Here is a 16,724-nt window from a genome sequence, read left to right as displayed (position 1 = left end):
AGTATAATGCACCATAAGAGTAGTTAAGAAGAGTTTTGAAATAGATACAAAAATAGGCTCAAATTAATGCAAAAATGCCTTTGTTATAGGCCTACATTATTTATTTATCGTATTTATTAGGCTATATAATACAAACTATTATATATATGCATGATTATTGTGTTTAAGCCTAATTTTATGATCATGTCTTTATTTAGTATTAATATTAGTGGTACTATTGTTGTTATAATTTTTGCTGTTTTGCTGTTGTTTCTTTTCATTGCTTATTTGAGCACCCATTCAAAAATGACAGAAAGGTGATTATGAGAAACGAGATATCTCTCCATCTCTTAGACACACACACACACACACACACACACACACACACACACACACACACACACACACACACACACACACACACACACACACACACACACACACACACACACACACACACACACACACACACACACACACACACGACCCAGCGAACGAACCAATGCACTAATCTCTTGCCCGGGGCAAAGGAGGGGCTTGGTTGTTAAGTAGCCTGCCAATCATCCCGTCAGCTCCACTAGAGAGAGTCCTGCGGGGAGAGAGAAAGGCTTGACTGGGCGCTCAAGTTCCAAACTCATCACTATCACTGGAGCTTGCCGCGCTGTCGGGGAGTGGGACTGTCTGACTGACTGACTGACTGGCTGACTAGTGACTAACCGTGATTTGTGATTTAGACATCCTTATCTTTCTGGGAAAGTGGGAATTCCTCCTATTTTCCTTTCCTTCCCTTTGACACAGAAGAGAGACAGAGAGATTTATTGAGCCTTTCTCTCCGGACATGTCTTTCTCGCAGCTGGGGTACTCCCAGTTTCTAAGTGGCTCCCAGGAGGTTTACGGGGGCGACCGGGCCGGCTTAGGCCGGGATGGAGGCGCGGATGGCGGCGTGAATCAGGCAGCTACTGCCGCTGCTGTTAGCTCGATGCTGGGGATGTATGGTAACCCGTGGGCGGCTCAGAACTACAGCGCGTTTCTCCCCTACAGCGGTGCAGACCTCGCCCTCATATCGCAAATGGTAGGAGAGATGTTTTCTTGGAATGTAGAATTTAAACTTCGTTCGAAAGTGGTTGTTTCTCACGTGTTTATGGAATGTGCAAGATGGTTAAATGCATGCAAGTGAATTGGCTTTATTGGATTGGAAAGTTTAATATTATGGGATTGTAATAGGATAATTATTTTATATTTTGACCTTTATTCAATTGAAGTACTGTCAACTATCATGTTTTTCGAAACTGAAACGCCTGGTCTTGAAATTAGGACAAAAATAGTTAATGAAATTGTGTGGTTTATTATTCATGGCCCAATACCAAACGTTTACATTTAGGCTAATGCTAGTTGATAAAAATGCGTTTGCATATTTTCACTGGGTAGTCGAGCCTATTTTTAGAAGAAGAGTTACACGAGGCCTATGGTTGAAATGTTCTAGTTATTTAGTCATTTGATGTTGCTTCAGAAATAGTACATTTAGGATAAACAAACAATTAGACATGAGAGACATTATGAAGGCTACATTATTTAGAATATAATCAACCCTCATAATCAATTTGCAATTTGATTAAATTTAAAGTTTGATGTATATATTCATACTGTCAATGTTGTTGAATTATTAAAGCTAATTTGTCAAGTTCGGGGAAGCGATTAAAATATGATCTATAAACTATACCCTATACGAAATTTGCGATATCGTGCTTGTGTGAAATAGTCAAACAACAAACTCTACATAACCTAGAAATAATAATAGCTTACCCTAATATTGTCGTCGATTATTTTAGGAGATAGCCTATACATTATGAAAGTGTGAAAATAGTACTTCAGTCATAATACACAGCATACTGTAAACTTATTTTGAACTGGAAAGTCAATAGCTTATATAATATAAGTTTGATTAAAACAAAATAAAAATAAAGAATAGGCCTGGAACTAGTACATTTTTGGAGAGACAAACATTTCATAGGATTCCCCTCTCTATCCCCCAGAACCCTCAGTACGATCTGAAGGATAGCCCAGGAGCCCACCCGGGAGGTCTGGCTGTCCACGCCAGCGCAGGGTTCTACCCGTACGGCCAGTATGGCTATGGCGACCCGAACCGAGCCAAGGCCGCTACGAGGGAGACCACCAGCACTCTGAAGGCCTGGTTGCAGGAACACCAGAAGAACCCGTACCCCACCAAGGGAGAGAAGATCATGCTGGCCATCATCACCAAGATGACACTCACACAGGTATATAGACATAAAGGTCTACTGCTATGGGGAATAAAAAGGTTTAGGCCAGGAGTATTCCCCGTCTACTAGGCCTACATGATTTGATCGGAAAACAGCCTACTTTGATGGGTTCTGCCAGTTTAAGATAAACTAATTTGACGACTTGATTAACCTAATTATCAATATTTGTAATAAAGGATCCATAAAGTATATTAATTAATTCCTTCGTCTGTTCAGGTGTCCACGTGGTTCGCCAACGCGCGCCGGCGTCTGAAGAAGGAGAACAAGGTGACGTGGGGCCGCAGCGCGGAGGACCGGGATGGACGGATCTTCAGCAGCGACAATGAGGACGAGCCTGAAAAACACGGGAGCGAGGATGAAGAGGAGGAGGAGATCGATTTAGAAAGTATCGACATCGATAAAGTCGAGGAGAACCCAGGAGATCAGAGGGAAGTGGAGGGAGAGGGGAAGTTGGCCGCCAGGGACGCATCGGATTCTGGTAGCTTGGAGAGCCAGAGGACGATGTCTGTCAAGGCCCTCAGAAGTACGGAGGGGCCTATTTCTCTCATTAAGGCGCCTGTTGGTCCTTGTAAAAACGCTGTGGATCTTTCCCCCAATGCACCGGTGTGCCAGAGGCCCCCACAGAACAAACCCAAAATCTGGTCTCTGGCTGAGACGGCCACAAGCCCTGACAGTTCCATCAAACCTTCCCCGGATGTCTCGATTCCTCACCAGGCCACGATCCCCTCCCACCACCCGGCCCTACTCCCGGGTCATGGAATATACACATGCCAGATCGGGAAGCAGCTCCACAACTGGGCCAACGCGGCGTTCCTCAGCGCCAACTCTCTGCTGGGTGTCAGGTCGCTTCTTGGCGCGGCTAACCCAGCCGGACACCACATGCCTCTCCATGGCGCGCTGAACCATCAGGACGCACGGTTGACGCAGGCCTCAGGGGCATCGTGCACAGAGGAGGAGAGTGGAGATGAGTCGTTGGAGAGCTTCAGTCCAAAGCGAGATGGCATGTACTGTAGCCTAGGTTTAGGCTTATATATGTTTATGATTATGATTATAGGCTAGTTTTCATCTGCTTGGAAATGAATAACAGTCTCATGAATTCGGCCCTGTGTTTTCCTTCCGCTTTTCAAATATCCCTTTCCAAATATGGCACACCGTTTTGATCTAACACTCGTTTCAATTCATGTCGTGTATTTATTATGATATTTCTGAAAACTGAAATTGTATCATCTCCTAATAAACAACAGGCCTACATTTATTTCGAACCAGTTACAGTTACATCACTCAAATACTATTGTATTAACAACAGGCTTAGCCTAATTAAAAATTAGCCTACTGATAGCCTATTGATTATTTTACTAATTTGTCTGAATGTTTATTTGCTTACAGATGACGTGAATATTCGCAGGTCTGGCTCGCCGAAGTCTCCCTTCCAGCTGATTACTGACAGGTACGATATTTCAAACCTCACTGTGACATTATGTCATGTGCCATCTATTTTAATCATCCGGTAAATTAACCTTTTAACCCGCCGGTAAAGGCGGTTTCACCTGACCGACTGGCCTGTCACAGCTCGAGCTCATAAATCATCTGAAGAGATCTAATCGGTCTACTTTAACGGATTTCAACGGCTCACTAGATACCGTTTAATATGGCCATCAGGGTTGGAACCGGCGCCATTGACTTATCATCGTTCACGCAATTTAAATATACCCTCAATTTATTCACGCCCTGCCAGTGAATACACATATGTTGAGGGAGGATATGAAATCGGCCTGATAGCAATATAATTATAGGAAATGAATTATTCAATGTCATACTCATTTACATTTCTGACGTTTGTATTTTATTTTCTCTTCTCTTCATCAAAAGATCTCACCATGGAACGGTGCAGCGGGCCCTCTCGACAATTTCCACAATATGAACAGTGAAGAGTTATCATCGGAGAATAATCTGGAATACTTATTTAACGAAGAACAATTTATCGAATAGTCTAATATTTTTGTGAGTGAAACGTAAGATTTCAACTCGTCAGATTTTAAAACAGTAGGCCTATATGATGCGATACAAGATTCATAGCCAATAGGCCTGTGTTTTTGATCACACACATTTTCCGTATTGCCATTTATACTCGCAATGTTTGTCTTTGCTGTGTATTTTTGTTTTCTGTTTTATTTTCTATGAAAAAGTTATCGACATGTAAATAATTTGTTTAAAGGATATATTTTTGAGAAATAAACTCAATCGTGGTCATGGACTTTGATTTATTTTTATTCTCTTCATTCAGTCGCCTAGGTCTGTCAACAGTCATCAAATATAATCAAATATATCGTTTTCCGTGTTGTATTATTTCCAACAATTATGATATTCCATAGACCATAGCCAATGTACATCATTGAACCTAATGTAACCCAAACTCTCGACATCAGTTGGCTTTGTTTGTCATGCAGGTAGGTAATCGGTAAGTGATTCTGTGAAAAAACGAGACAACTAAGAAAACGGAATATCACATGTGAACGAACACATGGTGTTCCAAAAACACGTTTTCATGTGTTCACATGTGATCTTATGTGAAGTTAATGTGATAATGTGACAACATGGAAAGCAAAGTTTCATGTGATAACATGAAACTACACATGTAAAAACATGTGATCACATGTGAAGTGTTTCAAGAACTCATTTTCACATGATCATGTGATTTTCAACATGTGAAATCATGCGGTTTTTCTGTAAGGGTCTGCATGACATTATTTCTACAATGCGACTGTCTTGGTACTTATAAAATTGCAAATGTGGAACTCAGTTTGCCTAACTGTAAAGGCCTATTTCCTTGGCTGTGCTCTCCACTCTCCCTCCCCGCGTTTCATCCCGGCTTAGCCCCTTAGAGCCCCACTGATGCAGCCTCTGAAATATGGATCAGAGAAGAGGAAAGGCCATCAGCCAGTATGGGGGCTGTGTGTGTGTCTGTGTCTGTGTCTATGTGTGATATGGGGGTCACTTGTTGAAGCCATCGTGACCTCCACAAGCCCGGCGGGGTCTCAACAGCTTAGAGAGTAGCGATAGATAGCTAGATGGAGAGCGAGAGAGAGAGAATGGGGGCTGGTGGGAGAGAGAAGGAGAAAGGGAATAAAAGAAGGAGAGAGATATGGACGGATATAGGGGAGGGGGAGAGATGAAGATATCGAGAAAAGGATGGAGGTAGAGAAAGCGAGACGATTGCTCAGTCTGTGACTTTCCCCATAGCTGGACATTGAGAGAGGAGAGCGGGCCAGCATAAGTGTGTTCTCTAAAAGTGGTGGTCCAATGCAGTCATTCTTATCTCAATATCTAATCATTTCTGTGTAACGATTAAGTAACAGACTGGGATTGTTTTTCATTAAAATGCTCAAAAATAAACATAAAAAGCTTCTTAGCAAAGAGCCATTTCTCTAGCAAGAATGTTGCTAGGCCTGTCTGGGAGTGGCCTGAGTGGTGATGGGAAAACCAGCTGTTATCGGCAGAGAGGTTTGGAACTCTCTTATTGATCTATTAACTAATTAGATGTCACCAGGCTGTCCAAAACTTCATCAATTTCCCACTATTATTCCAACCTCATAGTGTGGAAATGTGTATAAAACATAGGGAAATTACATTTTTGACTGCACTAGGCCTTTAAAGGGGAGGCCAGGAAATGCCGAGGACACAGATGCCTACACAGCACATATTTGGGACGTGACAAAGTCATGGTTGATTTATGCCATGTCACTGGTGTGTCACTGATGATATAGGAGACATACTGAACACATTTAGAGAGGCAGAGCAGCAGCAGATCTCCATGTGTTTTGCACCGGACTAAACGTCACAGCATTCTTACTGTATTCATGATATACATATCTGATTTAGCCTGACACACATTTCATGATCTTAAACAAATAAATTCCATGAGAATTTTACTTTTGAATTTCATATAATGCGCTGATTATCACTCTGGAGCTTTCGCTAATTGACTGTGAGTTGGGCCGAACAACGCCCTTTACCTGGGACTTCATTCACAATATTGCATGGTCTCTTAATTGTGCCTTACTGCTTGAATATGCTGTGAATAAGGGGTTTATATTGGGACAATAACTGAATAATCAATTGATGAAAAAGCGTCTAATATGTATCTAGAATTACATGTACTGCATCTACAACTACATGTACTATAGTATCTACAACTACATGTACTATAGTATCTACAACTACATGTACTGTATCTACAACTACATGTACTATAGTATCTACAACTACATGTACTATAGTATCTACAACTACATGTACTATAGTATCTAGAACTACATGTACTATAGTATCTAGAACACCATGTACTACACTATCTAGAACACCATGTACTATAGTATCTACAACTATATCTACTATAGTATCTAGAACTAAATGTACTGCATCTACAACTACATGTACTATAGTATCTAGAACTACATGTACTATAGTATCTACAACTGCATGTATTGTAGTATCTACAACTACATATACTATAGTATATACAACTAAATTACATGTACTACAGTATCTACAACTACATGTACTATAGTATCTACAAACACACTACATGTACTATAGTATCTACAACTACATGTACTACAGTATCTGCAACTACATCTACTATAGTATCTATAATTACATCTACTTTAGTATCTAGAACTACATGTACTATAGCAGTATGCATGTGGTCTCTTGTTCTCACAACCCTAATGTATGAGCAATATTCTATTATATTCTATTCTATTACAATCTATTATATTCTATTCTATTCCAATATATTATATTCCAGTCTATTCTATTCCATTCCGTTCTATTCTATTCCGTTCTATTTAATTATATTCCAATCTATTCTATTCCATTCTATTCTATTCCAATCATTCTATTCCAATCCATTATATTCTGAATCTATTATATTCTATTCCAATCTATTCTATTCCATTCTATTCTATTCCAATCATTCTATTCCAATCTATTCTATTCCAACATATTATATTCCATTATATTATATTCTATTCCAATCTATTCTGTTCTATTAAATTCCAATCTTTTCTATTCCAATCTATTCTATTACATTCTATTCTATTCCACTCTATTCCATTCTATTTTATTCCTGAAATGCTTACTTACAAGCCCTTAACCAACAAGGCTGTTTTAAGAAAAATAAGTGTTAAGAAAGTATTTACTAAAATAAAGTTTAAAAAAAAATAAAAAAATAATAATAATATAATAATATAAAAAAAGACACAATTATAAGAAATACAATAAAATTACATTTAAAAAAGGAAGAAAAAGAAAAAGAAAAAAGAAATTATACAAATAACAAATAATTAAAGAGCAACAATAAAATAACAGTAGTGAGGCTATATACAGGGCGTACCGGTACAGAGTCAATGTGTGGAGGCTATATACAGGGGGTACTGGTACAGAGTCAATGTGAGGAGGCTATATACAGGGGGTACTGGTACAGAGTCAATGTGTGGAGGCTATATACAGGGGGTACTGGTACAGAGTCAATGTGAGGAGGCTATATACAGGGGGTACTGGTACAGAGTCAATGTGAGGAGGCTATATACAGGGGGTACTGGTACAGAGTCAATGTGTGGAGGCTATATACAGGGGGTACTGGTACAGAGTCAATGTGTGGAGGCTATATACAGGGGGTACTGGTACAGAGTCAATGTGAGGAGGCTATATACAGGGGGTACTGGTACAGAGTCAATGTGAGGAGGCTATATACAGGGGGTACTGGTACAGAGTCAATGTGAGGAGGCTATATATAGGGCGTACCGGTACAAAGTCAATGTGAGGAGGCTATATACAGGGGGTACTGGTACAGAGTCAATGTGAGGAATTTATATACAGGGGGTACCGGTACAGAGTCAATGTGAGGAGGCTATATACAGGGGGTACCGGTACAGAGTCAATGTGAGGAGGCTATATACAGGGGGTACCGGTACAGAGTCAATGTGAGGAGGCTATATACAGGGGGTACCGGTACAGAGTCAATGTGAGGAGGCTATATACAGGGGGTACCGGTACAGAGTCAATGTGAGGAGGCTATATACAGGGGTACCGGTACAGAGTCAATGTGAGGAGGCTATATACAGGGGGTACCGGTACAGAGTCAATGTGAGGAGGCTATATACAGGGGGTACTGGTACAGAGTCAATGTGAGGAGGCTATATACAGGGGGTACCGGTACAGAGTCAATGTGAGGGAGCACACGTTTGTTGAGGTAATTGAGGTAATATGTACACTACCGTTCAAATGTTTGGGGTCACTTAGAAATGTCCTTGTTTTTGAAAGAAAAGCTACTTTTTTTGTCCATTTAAATAACATCAAATTGATCAGAAATACAGTGTAGAAATTGTTAATGTTGTAAATGACTAATGTAGCTAGAAACGGCTGACTTTTAATGGAATATCTACATAGGTGTACAGAGGACCATTATCAGCAACCATCAGTCCTGTGTTCCAATGGCATGTTGTGTTAGCCAATCCAAGTTTATAATTTTAAAAGGCGAATTAATTATTAGAAAACCCTTTTGCAATTATGTTAGCACAGCTGAAACTGTTGTGCTGATTAAAGAAGCAAGTTGAGTATCTGGAGCATCAGCATTTGTGGCTTCGATTACAGGCTCAAAATGGTCAGAACAAGACCTTTCTTCTGAAACTTGTCAGTCTATTCTTGTTCTGAGAAATGAAGGCTATTCCATGTGAGAAATTGCAAAGAAAGTGAAGATCTCATACAACCAGCTGTTATTGACAAATAGACACAGACCTCCACCTCTTGTCTTTCCGGAGGCAGCTGTTCTATCTTGCCGATGCATGGAAAAACCAGCCAACTGTATATTATCCATGTCGTCATTCAGCCACGACTCGGTGAAACATAAGATATTACAGTTTTTAATGTCCCGTTGGTAGGTTAGTCCATTTTATTATCCAATGAGTGCACGTTGGCTAATGAGACTGATGGTAGAGGCAGATTACCCACTCGCCGTCGGATCCTTACAAGGCCCCCCGACCTACGTCCCCGATATATCCGTTTCTTCATCATGCGAATAACGGGGATTTGAGTCTTGTCCGGTGTCTCAAGTAAATCCTTCGCTTTCGACTCATTAAAGAAAAAATCTTCGTCCAGTACAAGGTGAGTAATCGCTGTCCTGATATCCAGAAGTTAAGAGACAGTGGCAGAAACATTGCGTACCAAATAAGTTACAATTAACGTGAAAAAACACACAATAGCACAATTGGTTAGGAGCCATCTCCTCCGGCGCCCATTGTATTATATTCTATTTCACGCAAACACACACTAACCCCATTATTGATTTCTTAAGAAACCAAACTGTGTGTGAAACCAAGAAGCCAGAGACAGATGAATAAAAATGGCTAAAATCAACTTTGTTCCAACGACGATTAGTGGGGATCGAAAGCTGATAATTCTACGTGTTCACTGGCGCCTGCCTTAGCACGCACACACACACACACACACACACACACACACACACACACACACACACACACACACACACACACACACACACACACACACACACACACACACACACACACACACACACACACACACACACACACACACACGCTCCATGGTCGTTTATCAGAGGGAAATATTCAGGGTTGGACAGCTGGAGTTGACTTGTGGTTTTAGCGGAATGTCAGCGAGGCGCTGAGTCTGTATAAAGACCGTGGTGACACTGAATTTAAACCCTGCTCTAATTTAACCTCATCATAAACTGCTTACAAACTATTACCCCATAGTTAGATCATGATTAATACATTGTTTGGTAAATTATATTATATATTTAGTTAATGAAGACCATTAGGCCATCAGGTGTCTTGTGAATAAAATGTTTTCTCATCTGACTCGCCTGGTTACAGTAAATAAAAGTTACATAAAATAAATAGAAGATATAAAATAGTAGGTCTTGAAATGATAATGGAAAATGAAATGATAATGGAAAATGGAGACGCGGAAAAGATATAGGATAGTTTAGTTTAGCTATTACCGTAAAACGGTGAGTGAAATGATCATTCCACCATCTTAGAAAATACAACCCATTTAAGTTTAAATATAAATACGGAATGTGTAATGATATATATTATACAGGGTTAAACTGACGGTTTGTTATGTGTTATCAGGTACCGCACCTTGGCAGGTAAGGTGTCAGTCAAAGAGAGGGGTGTGTGTGTGTGTGTGTGTGTGTGTGTGTGTGTGTGTGTGTGTGTGTGTGTGTGTGTGTGTGTGTGTGTGTGTGTGTGTGTGTGTGTGTGTGTGTGTGTGTGTGTGTGTGTGTGTGAAAGGAAGGTCTGGATTTGGTGAAATGACACCTCAAACACTGGTGAGAAATTCAAGGTTGGAGGGTGAAGGACGGAGTATGGAAGGAAGGAGGAACAGAGGGATGGATGGATGAAGGGATGAATGTCATGGATCTTTCAATCCTACTTTTGCCAGACACATCAGTGTCTGGCAAAAGAGTCTGGTGGAAAGCTCAGCTCATGTTTTTTTAGATTTAAATGTTATACTATTGCAATATGTAATATTTCCAGACATTTGGGGGCCCTAAACACATATTTTTAGTGACCCCCCTCTAGACGGCGGAGAGAATTTTTTTTTTTTTAAAGTACCTTTCCTGCAATTCTACACATGTTGCAATGGGACGGAGAGAAAATGTTGCAATTTTATAACAACTTTCATGCAATTCTACCCATTTTGCCATGGGGTGGAGATAAATCTTTGCAGTTTGAAAGCTAATTTCCTGCAATTCTACACATTTTGACAAGACTAACTCCAATGTTAATGATATCTGAGTGAGAGGGACTAACAAAATCAAAGGGGGGCCCCTGGAGTTCAGGGCCCCTGGACATGCCCGGTCGGTATTCGGCATTGATTACTACAAGTTTAGATAGCTGGCTAGACTAACTTACCAATCAAAAAATTGTTAGTTGACATGCTAAATGAGTGACGTCAGTGACTGATGCAGAACCAAATTTCAAAATCGCACCTTGTGTATTCTATTATTGTAACTCCACAGTAAGGTGAGACAGCGACTATGTGGTTTATGCTTGGTGCCGGCCCTTAGTATTTCTATTCACTTCCTACACATGTATTTACTTTGTATTTTCATTGAACCTTTATTTAACCAGATAGGTAAACAAACAACGATGTCTTATTTACAATGACGAACTGACATGCACACACGTCTCATTCTGAGCATTTAATCAGTTACCTGCTAAGGGGAGTCTTCCTGCTATTGTGATACTACCTGAAAAAACATTCTAAGATGTTATTTGTATGGTACGTTTATGTTTCTGCGTGAACACTGCAAAGAGAGAATGACTCCATCCAATCGGAGGTTGTCAACAATGCGGCGTTTAGGTCATTTCTGATTGAGCACCCAAAAACAGTATGCAGCATTTACCGTGAATGGGATCTCCGCAAACATTGCCTTTAAAAGCCGCATTGTCGACAACCAACGGTCGGATTGAATACCGGCCTAAATTGTATTATTGACCAGAATTATCATGTGAAAAGAAACATAAGAGCCTAATAAAACAGTGTTAACTGGTAAGAAATATTTCATTACCTAAGTATTAAAGTTAATACTGTATTCTCTCAGTCTGGAGTGTAATATTAAGTGTAACCAAGCAGAGAGAGACGTGGGATAGGAGAGACCAGATATCCAGTGGTGGATAGATATCTATCCCATCAACCCTTGCGTTGTATCTGATGTTCTGGTGAAGGCTTAATCCCTCCCCTCCTTCACGCTGGAGACATCTATATTACTGTTATCTCACACACACACACACACACACACACACACACACACACACACACACACACACACACACACACACACACACACACACACACACACACACACACACACACACACACACACACACACACACACACACACACACACACACACACACACAAGGAGGGGATCTTTATGTTTGAGGTGCCAATCTCAGAGGAGCAGCTGTAGCCTAAAGCTAATATGGAGATCCAGAGGGACTCCCTCACGCTGACCTCCTCACCCCACACACAGTGCACCGATCCTGGGGAGGAGAGGAAGGGGAGAGGAGAAGAGGAGAGGAAGGGGGTGGGATCCAGTTAGCTAGTCGAACTTCAAACACTCTTTCTTGTATCATGTGTATATATGTTTTAAATATATGTTTAGGCTTCATTGTAATGCACACTGTTATATAATAAAATATAATATAATGGAGAAGCAGCTGACATTCTAAGCATGCCCTGTTCTAAGCTTGCCCTGTTCTAAGCATGCCCTGTTCTCAGCATGTTCTGTTCTAAGCATGCCCTGTTCTCAGCATGTTCTGTTCTAAGCATGCCCTGTTCTAAGCTTGCCCTGTTCTAAGCATGCCCTGTTCTCGGCATGTTCTGTTCTAAGCATGCCCTGTTCTAAGCTTGCCCTGTTCTAAGCATGCCCTGTTCTCGGCATGTTCTGTTCTAAGCATGCCCTGTTCTAAGCATGCCCTGTTCTAAGAATGCCCTGCTGGTCACATTTCTAAATAAATACTAAATAGAAAAGACTTATCAGTGTCTTATCAGAAAAGACTTACCAATCCTTTGGTTGGATTTGCACGGCTTTAAAATTAACACACACACACGCAGGCACACACACACACACACACACACACATTTCTGTTACTATCCTTGTGTGGAACAAACAATTGATTTCTATTCAAAATCATATTTTCCCAAACCCTAACCTTAACCCTTAACCTAACCCTAACCCTACCCTGACCCTAACCCTGACCCCAAACCCTAAACCTAAACCTAAACCTAACCCTAACCCTAACCCTAACCTTAACCTTAACCCCTAACCCTGATTCTAACCCTAACCCTGATTCTAACCCTAACGCTAACCCTAACCCTAAACCTAACCCCTGAGTTTAAAATATCCTTTTTCCTTGTGGAGACCCGCAAAATGTCTCCACTTGTCCAAATGTTTCTTTTATCAAGGATTGTATAACCAAAATCACACACACACACATACAAATACACACAAAGGGTATATTTCATACACCCTGCTGCTCACTGATGACAAATTCATTACGTATGTGTAGGTCTGTGTTTTTGTGTGTGTGTTTATGTGTGTGAATGTGTGTGAATGTGTGAATGTGTGTTTATATGTGTGAATGTGTGTTTGTGTGTGTTTGTGTGAATGTGTGTGAACGTGTGTGATGTCTGTGAATGTGTGTTTATGTGTTTGTATGTGTGTTTCTGTGTGTGCATGTGTGTGCATGTGTGTGAATGTGTGTTAATGTGTGTGAATGTGTGTTTATGTGTGTGAATTTGTGTGAATGTGTGTGAATGTGTGTTAATGTGTGTGAATGTGTGTTAATGTTTGTGAATGTGTGTTTATGTGTGTGAATGTGTGTTTATGTGTGTGAATGTGGGTTTCTGTGTGTGAATGTGTGTTTCTGTGTGTGAATGTGTGTTTCTGTGTGTGAATGTGTGTTTCTGTGTGTGAATGTGTGTTTCTGTGTGTGAATGTGTGTTTCTGTGTGTGAATGTGTGTTTCTGTGTGTGAATGTGTGTTTCTGTGTGTGAATGTGTGTTTCTGTGTGTGAATGTGTGTGCATGTGTGTTTCTGTGTGTGAATGTGTGTGCATGTGTGTTTCTGTGTGTGCATGTGTGTTTCTGTGTGTTTCTGTGTGTGAATGTGTGTGCATGTGTGTGAATGTGTGTGAATGTGTGTGCATGTGTGTGAATGTGTGTGAATGTGTGTTATGTGTGTGAATGTGTGTGCATGTGTGTGAATGTGTGTTTATGTGTGTGAATGTGTGTGAATGTGTGTTTATGTGTGTGAATGTGTGTGAATGTGTGTGAATGTGTGGGCATGTGTGTGAATGTGTGTGAATGTGTGTGCATGTGTGTGAATGTGTGTGAATGTGTGTGAATGTGTGTGAATGTGTGTGCATGTGTGTGAATGTGTGTGAATGTGTGTGCATGTGTGTTTATGTGTGTGAATGTGTGTGCATGTGTGTGAATGTGTGTGAATGTGTGTTATGTGTGTGAATGTGTGTGCATGTGTGTGAATGTGTGTTTATGTGTGTGAATGTGTGTGAATGTGTGTTTCTGTGTGTGCATGTGTGTGAATGTGTGTTTCTGTGTGTGCATGTGTGTGAATGTGTGTGAATGTGTAACACCAGGAACCTCTCTCTCAAAAACAAACTTCTCATCTTCAACACGAAGGTTAAATCCGCTTTACTAAATGGTTCAGAAACATGGAGAGTTACCGCCACCACACTAAACAGTGAGGAAGAGATGAATAAGGCAGAACCCACCTTGAATGAGGTCAAGATGGAAAACTGCCCAGAACACAGTTCGCTGGAGAAGCCCTCTGCTCCACTAGGAGGTGAAAGGAATAAGTCATGTAAGTCAGGTGTGTGCATTGTATGTACGTGTGTGTAGGAGTATGTGTACATATGTATGTGTGTGTGTGGTGACTATTAGCGTGTTCAATAAGCTATCAGCTAAGATAAGACATTAGAGAAGTGAGAAGAGGATGGAGGAAGGAGAGTCAAGTCGGTTCATCTGTAAGCTTATACTGTCATCTAGAGGCCATGATGGGACCATGCACTTTATCCTACTGGGCTGATGTACTGATGCCCCATTTTTCTATGTATTTGAATGTAATGCGCTGTAATGTATGTTTGGAATGACTGTAAGGATTTTTATTTATCAGTCACCACAAATGAACAATGACGCTTTTTTAAGTCTATTCTGACTTCAAACGCAGTCCCTCCCTCCCTCCCTCCCTCCCTCCCTCCCTCCCTCCCTCCCTCCCTCCCTCCCTCCCTCCCTCCCTCCCTCCCTCCCTCCCTCCCTCCCTCCCTCCCTCCCTCCCTCCCTCCCTCCCTCCCTCCTAGTATCCCCTACCCACCCTATCTCCTTCTCTCATTCCCTCATACGTCCTCTCTCAAGCACTAGACCAGAAAGAGGCACATTTGAATTGGAGTTGAAGCGCAGTGTCCAGGGCAGAACAGAGCTCTCTAATCACTCTAACACTGGGGTGGTCTGTTCTGTAGAGGGCCAAACCTGGGATTAGAATGAAACTAATATGCAGATGAAATGACAACAGAGGACTGAAACTGAAATGATTACATACTGAAATGGGTACTGAACCAAGACAAGAGGCTGTAGAAAGTGAAATGAGAGTGAGGGAGTGAAAATGGAACAGGGCACAGGAAAGAAACCAACTTCACCATGTTGACAACTGAGATGGAAAGGCTGCATTCCAGTCATTTATTTATTTAACATTTTATTTCACCTTTATTTAACCAGGTAGGCAAGTTGAGAACAAGTTCTCATTTACAACTGCGAGCTGGCCAAGATAAAGCAAAGCAGTTCGACACTGTCACAGTTCCAAAAGTGGTGATGAAAGGAGTCAGGCGCAGAGAGCAGGGTAGTTCAGAAGCAAGTGGATTTAATATTCCAAAAATAACAGCGAGACGGCTACGCCACACACACAAGGGCGCGTCAAGTCACAGTCCAAAACAAACAGGACTAAATCTAATCGGAACAGACACCACAAGAAATAACGACACCACAAACAGAAAAACAAGCCCGCACAAAAGTCGACGGGCCAACTGGGTTTAAATAGCCCACAATAAACCTAAACACAAAACAGGTGCAACAAATCAGACACAACTAAATGAAACAGAAAAGGGGATCGGTGGCAGCTAGTAGGCCGGAGACGACGACCGCCGAGCGCCGCCCGAACGGGAAGAGGCACCATCTTCGGCGGGATTCGTGACAGATACATACAACAACACAGAGTTATACATGAAGTAAAACAAACATACAGTCAATAATACAGTAGAAAAATAAGTCTATATACAATGTGAGCAAATGAGGTGAGATAAGGGAGGTAAGGCAATTATTAGGCCATGGTGGCGAAGTAATTACAATATAGCAATTAAAACACTGGAATGGTAGATTTGACAGTAGATGAGTGTGCAAAGTAGAAATAAAGGAGAAAAATAAATAAATAAATACAGTAGGGGAAGGGGTAGTTGTTTAGGCTATTTATAGATGGGCTATGTACAGGTGCAGTGATCTGTGAGCTGCTCTGACAGCTGGTTCTTAAAGCTAGTGAGGGAGATAAGTGTTTCCAGTTTCAGAAATTTTTGTAGTTCGTTCCAGTCATTGGCAGCAGAGAACTGGAAGGAGAGGCGGCCAAAGGAGGAATTGGCTTTGGGGGTGACAAGTGAGATATACCTGCTGGAACGCGTGCTACGGGTGGGTGCAGCTATGGTGACCAGCGAGCCGAGATAAGGCGGGACTTTACCTAGCAGGGTCTTGTAGATGACCTGGACCAGTGGGTTTGGCGACGAGTATGAAGCGAGGGCCAGCCAACGAGAGCGTACAGGTCGCAGTGGTGGGTAGTATATGGGGCTT

General features: G+C 41.3%; 1 protein-coding gene across 1 annotated transcript; it reads left to right on the top strand.

Moving 5' to 3' along the window:
• Positions 1 to 568: 568 nt before the first annotated feature.
• Positions 569 to 4,516, top strand: LOC120027475 (iroquois-class homeodomain protein irx-1-like). Its single transcript, XM_038972421.1, has 5 exons — positions 569 to 1,051; positions 2,013 to 2,255; positions 2,475 to 3,258; positions 3,645 to 3,705; positions 4,128 to 4,516. The coding sequence occupies exons 1-5, from the start codon at positions 818 to 820 to the stop codon at positions 4,177 to 4,179; spliced, it is 1,374 nt and encodes a 457-aa protein (XP_038828349.1). The 5' UTR covers positions 569 to 817; the 3' UTR covers positions 4,180 to 4,516.
• The last annotated feature ends 12,208 nt before the right edge of the window (positions 4,517 to 16,724 follow it).

Source organism: Salvelinus namaycush, chromosome 32 (genome assembly GCF_016432855.1).
Source record: "Salvelinus namaycush isolate Seneca chromosome 32, SaNama_1.0, whole genome shotgun sequence".
In the NCBI taxonomy this organism is placed as follows: domain Eukaryota; kingdom Metazoa; phylum Chordata; class Actinopteri; order Salmoniformes; family Salmonidae; genus Salvelinus; species Salvelinus namaycush.
The sequence above is the reverse complement of the archived record's forward strand: the minus strand, read 5'-3'. Positions and strand labels throughout refer to the sequence as shown.

Coding starts and splice junctions, on each gene's coding strand:
- LOC120027475 (XM_038972421.1), top strand. CDS start 818: ATGTCTTTCTCGCAGCTGGGGTACTCCCAGTTTCTAAGTGGCTCCCAG. Junction 2,256..2,474: donor CCAAGATGACACTCACACAG/GTATATAGACAT, acceptor TCGTCTGTTCAG/GTGTCCACGTGGTTCGCCAA. Junction 3,706..4,127: donor TTCCAGCTGATTACTGACAG/GTACGATATTTC, acceptor CTTCATCAAAAG/ATCTCACCATGGAACGGTGC.